Here is a 10000-nt window from a genome sequence, read left to right as displayed (position 1 = left end):
ATGTTTGAGGACAATGTGTGGTGTGAGGTGGTTTGATCGAGTAGGTAACGTAAGGGTAAGAGAGATGTGTGGAAATAAAAAGAGCGTGGTTGAGAGAGCAGAAGAGGGTGTTTTGAAATGGTTTGGGCACATGGAGAGAATGAGTGAGGAAAGAATGACCAAGAGGATATATGTGTCGGAGGTGGAGGGAACGAGGAGAAGAGGGAGACCAAATTGGAGGTGGAAAGATGGAGTGAAAAAGATTTTGTGTGATCGGGGCCTGAAGATGCAGGAGGGTGAAAGGAGGGCAAGGAATAGAGTGAATTGGAGTCATGTGGTATACCGGGGTTGACGTGCTGTCAGTGGATTGAATCAAGGCATGTGAAGCGTCTGGGGTAAACCATGGAAAGCTGTGTAGGTATGTATATTTGCGTGTGTGGACGTATGTATATACATGTGCATGGGGGTGGGTTGGGCCATTTCTTTCGTCTGTTTCCTTGCGCTACCTCGCAAACGCGGGAGCCAGCGGCAAAAAAAAAAAAAAAGAAAATATATATATATATATATATATATATATATATATAAGTGATAATATTTACAGTGAATGCTATACTTATACCATCATTAATATATGTAGTTTTAACTTGGACATTAATTTGATGGATAACAGGAGTAAAGAATTCAGTAAGATCCATCGTGGGTAAATGAAAGCAAAGTATATGTGAGACGATCTAGATGCCTGGAGAAAATGAATGATTTGATTACACTATTAGCATGTATCTGTACTGCTTGAGGGAAAATCAGGAGAGAGATCTTGGTAAAGGAAGAGATGACATTACTTAACAAAACATAGAAATGGGTAACTGGATAGATTTAGAGGAAAGGAAGAGTTGTTCAAAATAGAGTGGAATGGAGGCAAAGATGTTTCTCACTGACAGGGTGAGCTTACTTAGTTGCCAGAATTAAGTACATATTGAAATAGGAAGATGATATAGGATATGATCAGCACTATGAAGCTTGGGGTTGAATACGGAACAGAAGACACAGCAGCAATATGTTTCCAATTCCCTCATGATAAACAACTGCAACATAAAGTCTTTAATTCCTTAAGTGCAGCACATGGTGTTACTTACCTCAATGATAGCCATGAGACATCGGTCCACCTGTGGCTTGTAAGGTGCGTCGTGAGGGAGGGCCCAGCCTGCAGGCCCAGGGAAGATCGACTCTTGGCCAAGATACAACGGTGTACTGCCGTCCACTTGTGTGAAGTGCTCAGCGATCATGTTGGCCATGTAGCGACGACCATTTAATGATGCAACGCTGTGTCAGTGGTGGGTGCAGAATACAGCCATTAAATTGTGATCATTTCATTTACATTTTGAATATATTTCATTTGTTTTCTTAGCAGGATGTACGAATTGCAACTATATTAGAAAAGACGATGAAATGATATTTCCTTGTCCTTTCTCTCTTTTCATTCTATTTCGCTTTCCTTGTGTAAGTTCTTTCAATTATCTTACTGTGAAATCTTGTCCCTGTTTATTTCATTTTTTCTTTAATTCAAGTTTGCAAGGTCACTGATACGTATTTTGTATATTTTGTATATTTGTATATTTGTATTTATTTTATTTCATTTATTCATTTTTTTTTCCAAAGGAAGGAACAGAGAAGGGGGCCGGGTTAGGATATTCCCTCAGAGGCCCAGTCCTCTGTTCTTAACACTTCCTTGCTGAGGCGGGAAATGGCGAATAGTATGAAAGAAAAGATGAGAAAAATTTACAAGAACCTGGCCAATCTACAAGACGCCTTAAACTCATTTACCTAAGAAAAATAGATTGAGAAGTGATATAGCATTTCATATTTTGTAGTATTATGAAAGGCTTTGATGATATTAATCTAAGAAGCTAATTAAGGTTAGATCTAACCGATTTCACCCGTAGTAATGAATACAAACCCGTGGGCAAACGATTTACTCCAAATAAGAGAAAATACTTCAACTTCAGCAGGATTATCAATATCATACCAAAGTTGAAGATCATACTTGATACATACTTCTCTTCAAGTCCAGGAATTATATCATTTGCGGTTTCATAGTTACACGTATAGTTTACTGATATTTCTATTTACCTTATCTGTATGTTTTCCTACTCTTAAGGACACTGATCTCTGAGTTTCTGATATCTTCTGCTGTAACGAAATCAAAGAGCAAACAATATATATCTAGTCTTATAACTATGTTTCATTCCGTTATGGCTGAGAATATTTTTCATTGATAATCAAGGCCTTGTCAACAAATCTATAACTCTTTTCTTCTTGATTATATTAGTATCAAACCTTATTTCAGTGTCCTATCGTTTTTTTTTCTACTTTTACTTTGGATGAATTTCCTCACTGGTGAATTACAACATATCTGAAGTTATTCTTCCTCATCCCTTGCATCCCTAATGACCTTGCCATCACCCGAAAACATACGCAGGCATGAGTTCAATCCTTCTGGTAACACATTTAAAAATATTAAGCGGTCGTGGAATTAATCGCTAGTGACCTCAACCCATTTTGAGAAGGCTCGTCTGACCTGCGTCCTTCGTTCTCTTTCACTGAAGTAGTTTCCTATCCACTGATGATGTCTTAGCTGTATTTCCCTCTGGAGATGCAACTTCTTTACTCACACACAATCCACACAACCATATCTTTTGCGTGGCTGTGGATGCGAGCCTACCATCATGATTACTAAATGTGTTTTATGAGAGAAAGTTTTACACTCTTGATTCCCCATCACTTAACCCTGCATATATACCATGTCCTTATCTTCTACATATACACACATTAGTACATCCCAGCTTACGCTAGGTACCTATTCATTGACCCAACCTAAAGGAAAGGGCCATCAGCTGGGTTGCCTCAGCTGGTTACCCTATTCGGGAGTCAAATTCTGGCCTGTTTGATCGGTGGCTCGCAGCGCAAATCACTGTGTGTGTGTGTGTGTGTGTGTGTGTGTGTGTGTGTGTGTGTGTGTGTGTGTGTGTGTTCCACCTACCTTCTGATGATGTAACAATATGAATCAAATATAAGTTTATAAAGGAGAAGTCATGTAGGATAGCTGTCGAATAATGTTATATCTATTAGCAAACAGCTGCTACCAAACAACTCAGAAATTTTCACTGATACGATTAGAGAAGTTCAACATCTGCAGAATCGTTATAAACATTGCTCTGTTATTATGCTTCTGGGCCGTGTGTGACATGTTGCTTCTGGGCCGTGTGTGACATGTTGCTTCTGGGCCGTGTGTGACATGTTGCTTCTGGGCCGTGTGTGACATGTTGCTTCTGGGCCGTGTGTGACATTATGCTTCTGGGCCGTGTGTGACATGTTGCTTCTGGGCTGTGTGTGACATGTTGCTTCTGGGCCGTGTGTGACATGTTGCTTCTGGGCCGTGTGTGACATGTTGCTTCTGGGCCGTGTGTGACATGTTGCTTCTGGGCCGTGTGTGACATGTTGCTTCTGGGCCGTGTGTGACATTATGCTTCTGGGCCGTGTGTGACATGTTGCTTCTGGGCCGTGTGTGACATGTAATAACAAGATATAACTACGTAGGTAAAGACTGTTGGAGCCTAATGCCTCATCATCGTGAACACCTGTTCTTACTTCTGTTGCACTGCCATCTGTAGTCCTTCCCTCGCTCCGGGACCAAGTACCATAAGTTTAGCCAGTCTTTTGTAGACCTGTGACTCTGAGGCTGCAAAGAATGTCCGCCAAGCTTCTCCATACTGTGGCATTGTAGCCCTAGGAAAAAAATAAAAAAAATGTGAAACTCACAATCAGAGGGACCATCATACAAGAAAGACCCTCCCTGGAAAATACTAAGTATTCGTCAGGTGCTTGTTTCACTGGTCATTATGAGTGGATAACATGGATATCTCTACAGTCCCTAGGTAAATATTTCTTTCGTGTAATCAGAGCATTTAAAAACACAAATAATCAAATAATAAAGATGTGATAATAGCTAAGTGGCCCGTAAACATAAACTTAACTTATAAACATTGCACTGACTACATTTACCAGTTCTATGATCAATTCGTCCTACTAACCCATAATTCTCTTACAATATTTTGTCATCTTTTGCCTTTTTATTTCTCTTCGAAGAAGTACTTCCAGGTGAAACCTGTTTTCTGTATATTGTGATTTAAACAGTCTCTATTGCCAAGTTAGTATAATGAAGGTTAGTGATAATGGTAGATAGAGGTGGATGGACTTTTAGTCGCAACTGCAAGACGCATCCTTTACGAACACTTGTTTAAGATTTTGAAGTAACAGTGGTATGTCGTCCAACATATATGAATGACCACAGAGAGGGAATTTCTCAAGCGAGCTAACACAAAGAAAAACAGACAATTGACACAAAGTACCTTCAAGGGTTATGCAACAGATTTCAACAGGCGAGGATAAATATCATTCATCTATACCTCTATTCTGAATAACTTTTTTGCACTACAGAACTTTGTTGAGAATTAGGGCCGGTTTTCCTGTGACTTGGTTTGTTCAATTGCGCCTGAGGAGGTATTACTCGCTGGAGAGAGTGATCGACACATGAATAGCAGCCAGATCATGTGTGGGTTCAATGTAATTTCCGCTCTATGGTAACCGACCAAACTTATTATTATGGGCAAATATCCCAGTCAACTGATCACAGGGGAAGGATACAACAAATTTGCCGAACTCTTGTGTGATGCCTCAAGTGATAGCATGTTGAGTGTACTTGTGTGATGCGCATTATGCTCGTCATACATGAGAAGCGAACATATAAGAGCAGGTGCAGAGGTGTAATCCTCCTCCATTTCTGCGAGGATATGAAAGGTAGTCTGAAGGTTTATCATTTGCCTTGGTAAATAACCGACGAGGCTGCTGTGGGAATTCTTACATTTTCATTGACTGTGTCAGATCACCAAAGCTTTGAGTTGAGATACCTTAATCTTTAAGCGGAAGGAACAGGAATTATATATATCGAGCATTCAAAATTCTTAATATCTTAAAAGACTTGAATATATATACAGTACAGGTGAAACAATACTAATAGATGTATCTTTATTCCTACTTAACTTGATATCCCACATCTCACGAGCTACTGTGATAAAAGGTTAGTGTGTCACCCTTGACATGATTCTCCTCTTCTTAATAGCATTGTATCATCCAAGCTCTTATCTCTATTCGAGCTGCGAGAACTCACAGATTAAGCAGTAGCTATAGACTAATAATACGTGAACTGTACTGTAGCTTTGGGCTTTACACGAAATATCATTTCTTCCATTTAAATTCATAGGTGACAAAAAGAGATATGTTTCTGAACTTCTCAATGACCCATCGGATACAAGTGCAGTATTAATGATCCAAGTTTATAATGAATCTTCATATATTTCTTAGCAATGTATTATCTGATATCAATCCGTGATTTTTCTTTTATCATTATCATTTTTCACTAGCTTTGATATCTTTTTATAATCACAAACAACTTTTCTACATTGTTTGTTCTTACGTTCAGAGTCTTGTTCACCATGAGTTTACATGAATGAGAGACAAACGATTAGATCTTACATGTCAACAACATCGACCATCTGCTCCAGGGTCTCTGGTCGAGGTGGGTACTTGGGCAGTGTGAGGGCGGCGATGAGGTTGCTACGATAGACCGTCCCGATGATGAAGGCGAACACAAGCCATACTGCCAACAACAGACGACTGGAACTGACGTTTGAGAGCCGCAGCGGCAGGTTCTGGCCCACTAGTATCCCCGCGACCTCCAGCGCCACCGTCTCAACTGACAGCCTGACGCCTGCTTCTCCCTTATTTCCTATGCTATCGATCTGGGTCGAAACAACATGTTTGAAATGGATCACATGATCACTATGCAGAAACATATAACACACACACACACACACACACACACACACAGAATATAAACTTATGTGCGCGTTAGCGTCAGGTAGAGACGAAGAAATGGCCTTATTTGCTCACATCTACTCTCGAACAGTCCCGTGTAATGCATCGAGACAAGACCCTCCTAAGCAGAGCCAAGCCCAAAAGACCTCTCCATTGTTTCTTCTGACCTTTTTTATCCCCTGACAGCACGTCGCCTAAGTTGGCTGCCCTGTGAACTACATCGCTTCAATTCGCTCTAATAAAAAGACATGGATATTACATAGGGAAAAATACTGTAAAATTTTCAAGTAACTTATGAGGAATAAATAATTTCGCTTTAGATCCACGACTGACATTGTTTGCGCAACCTTATTTACAGGAAAGTTAACAATATTTTTCTCGTTGAAACATCTACTTTTCTACACTGATTTATGAGTTCCAGATCTCTTACTCTGTCATAGAAAGCTTTGAAAGGAGCCAACGGTGTGTTGGTGTTTGAGTTGCTATATACTCCTCTACATCTTCAGCACACTTCACACCTTATGTGCCGATCACCCAGAGCATCGTTCACTCCATCCTTCCATCTCGTATGCAGTTCCCTGCGTCTCCCTACAACCTCCGCTTTGCATACACATTTGTATCTTCCCAAGATTGCGACGCTTTCTTTCATGAGTTAAACTACATTCACCTCACCATCAGATCCAGATCACCTGTTCTTCAAGATCGTCACGAAACCTACCATCTCTAAGAGCAATACTCATTATTTTTCAGTGTATTATTCTTCTGTAAGAATGTCTAGTTATATCTATGTTCTTAAGCGCGCTACGGATATGTGATCCCACAATTCTGGTAGATGAATGTATCTATATGAGACGAACCTTTAGACTTCTATGTTATCCCAAGTGCTTTATGAACTAGGCTTACTGGAAAGCCGGGGATACATTCTATGCATCTAGCAAAAAAAATATGGAAAATGATGGTATGTCTAAATGTTTAGTGTTGCCCTATTCTCCTAATTTAGTTAATGTAACACAGGTACTGAAAAACAGCGTTCTTAATGTTACCTTCCAGTACAGCAACACTTTCGGTAAGACCTTAATTAAAAGCAGAACAAGTTATCAGATAATTGGGAGTGGTTATGCCATTAAATGAAAGACTTGTAAAGATCTATTATTGGCCAGGCAGGCAAAGCAGTAACTGAGAGATGCTATAGGTACAGTCATTCAGTACGCAGAGGTGATCACAGTAATTCGGTTGCTAAACATTGGCAAGGAAACGATCTCCCTGTAGACCTTCACAACCAAAGACAAGAGAACATAAGAGGAATTGAACACGCATCGAGCTACCCAGACCAACCACCCCGACACGACTCCTCTAAACTAAAGGCACCCCACATTTTTTTTTTTTAACGGCCAGGACAGTGTCTGCTCTGGCATGACGGTACCAGGATATACAAGCCTTTGTACTGGGATTTGGATTGAAACTTTATGAATCGTTTACACCGATGAGGCGAATTATCTCCGCAAATCATATTGTGTATTGTAATGAAGATGAATATCTGAGCTACATCTGAAGTACGATCCTACCTTCATCCGTATCATAACGAACTAGTGTGCTCCTCATATCATCAACATTATATATATATATATATATATATATATATATATATATATATATATATATATATATATATATTTATTATTTTTTTTATATTATACTTTATCGCTGTCTCCCGCGTTTGCGAGGTAGCGCAGGGAAACAGACGAAAGAAATGGCCCAACCCCCCCCATACACATGTATATACATATGTCCACACACGCAAATATACATACCTACACAGCTTTCCATGGTTTACTCCGGACGCTTCACATGCCTTGATTCAATCCACTGACAGCACGTCAACCCCGGTATACCACATCGCTCCAATTCACTCTATTCCTTGCCCTCCTTTCACCCTCCTGCATGTTCAGGCCCCGATCACACAAAATCTTTTTCACTCCATCTTTCCACCTCCAATTTGGTCTCCCTCTTCTCCTCGTTCCCTCCACCTCCGACACATATATCCTCTTGGTCAATCTTTCCTCACTCATTCTCTCCATGTGCCTAAACCACTTCAAAACACCCTCTTCTGCTCTCTCAACCACGCTCTTTTTATTTCCACACATCTCTCTTACCCTTACGTTACTCACTCGATCAAACCACCTCACACCACACATTGTCCTCAAACATCTCATTTCCAGCACATCCATCCTCCTGCGCACAACTCTATCCATAGCCCACGCCTTGCAACCATGTAACATTGTTAGAACCACTATTCCTTCAAACATACTCATTTTTGCTTTCCGAGATAATGTTCTCGACTTCCACACATTCTTCAAGGCCCCCAGAATTTTCGCCCCCTCCCCCACCCTATGATCCACTTCCGCTTCCATGGTTCCATCCGCTGCCAGATCCACTCCCAGATATCTAAAACACTTCACTTCCTCCAGTTTTTCTCCATTCAAACTCACCTCCCAATTCACTTGACCCTCAACCCTACTGTACCTAATAACCTTGCTCTTATTCACATTTACTCTTAACTTTCTTCTTCCACACACTTTACCAAACTCAGTCACCAGCTTCTGCAGTTTCTCACATGAATCAGCCACCAGCGCAGTATCATCAGCGAACAACAACTGACTCACTTCCCAAGCTCTCTCATCCCCAACAGACTTCATACTTGCCCCTCTTTCCAAAACTCTTGCATTTACCTCCCTAACAACCTCATCCATAAACAAATTAAACAACCATGGAGACATCACACACCCCTGCCGCAAACCTACATTCACTGAGAACCAATCACTTTCCTCTCTTCCTACACGTACACATGCCTTACATCCTCGATAAAAACTTTTCACTGCTTCTAACAACTTTCCTCCCACACCATATATTCTTAATACCTTCCACAGAGCATCTCTATCAACTCTATCATATGCCTTCTCCAGATCCATAAATGCAACATACATGTCCATTTGCTTTTCTAAGTATTTCTCACATACATTCTTCAAAGCAAACACCTGATCCACACATCCTCTACCTCTTCTGAAACCACACTGCTCTTCCCAATCTGATGCTCTGTACATGCCTTCACCCTCTCAATCAATACCCTCCCATATAATCTACCGGGAATACTCAACAAACTTATACCTCTGTAATTTGAGCACTCACTCTTATCCCCTTTGCCTTTGTACAATGGCACTATGCAAGCATTCCGCCAATCCTCAGGCACCTCACCATGAGTCATACATATATTAAATAACCTTACCAACCAGTCAACAATACAGTCACTCACTTTTTTAATAAATTCCACTGCAATACCACCCAAACCTGCTGCCTTGCTGGCTTTCATCTTCCGCAAAGATTTTACTACCCCTTCTCTATTTACCAAATCATTTTCCCTAACCCTCTCACTTTGCACACCACCTCGACCAAAACACCCTATATCTGCCACTCTATCATCAAACACATTCAACAAACCTTCAAAATACTCACTCCATCTCCTTCTCACATCACCACTACTTGTTATCACCTCCCCATTTGCGCCCTTCACTGAAGTTCCCATTTGCTCCCTTGTCTTACGCACTTTATTTACCTCATTCCAGAACATCTTTTTATTCTCACTAGAATTTAATGATACTCTCTCACCCTAACTCTCATTTGCCCTTTTTTTCACCTCTTGCACTTTTTTCTTGACCTCCTGTCTCTTTCTTTTATACATCTCCCACTCAATTTCATTTTTTTCCCTGCAAAAATCGTCCAAATGCCTCTCTCTTCTCTTTCACTAATAATCTTACTTGTTCATCCCACCACTCACTACCCTTTCTAATCAACCCACCTCCCACTCTTCACATGCCACAAGCATCTTTTGCGCAATCCATCACTGATTCCCTAAATACATCCCATTCCTTCCCCACTCCCCTTACTTCCATTGTTCTCACCTTTTTCCATTCTGTACTCAGTCTCTCCTGGTACTTCCTCACACAAGCCTCCTTCCAAAGCTCACTTACTCTCACCACCCTCTTCACCCCAATATTTACTCTTTATGTATATATACATATATATATATATTATA

The 10000-nt window shown here is 40.6% G+C and overlaps 1 protein-coding gene across 1 annotated transcript in view; it reads right to left on the bottom strand.

Moving 5' to 3' along the window:
* LOC139753910 (ionotropic receptor 93a-like) overlaps positions 1 to 10000 on the bottom strand; it is a 70686-nt gene that overhangs the window by 31185 nt on the left and 29501 nt on the right. Inside the window, exons 8-10 of the mRNA XM_071670868.1 lie at positions 5569 to 5803; positions 3625 to 3762; positions 1113 to 1299 (exon numbers count right to left, since the gene is read on the bottom strand). Of these exons, the coding sequence (XP_071526969.1) occupies positions 1113 to 1299; positions 3625 to 3762; positions 5569 to 5803 (560 nt within the window). The remainder of the gene's footprint in view (positions 1 to 1112; positions 1300 to 3624; positions 3763 to 5568; positions 5804 to 10000) is intronic.

Source organism: Panulirus ornatus, chromosome 16 (assembly GCF_036320965.1).
Source record: "Panulirus ornatus isolate Po-2019 chromosome 16, ASM3632096v1, whole genome shotgun sequence".
NCBI lineage: Eukaryota > Metazoa > Arthropoda > Malacostraca > Decapoda > Palinuridae > Panulirus > Panulirus ornatus.
This window is presented reverse-complemented; position numbering and strand designations above follow the sequence as displayed.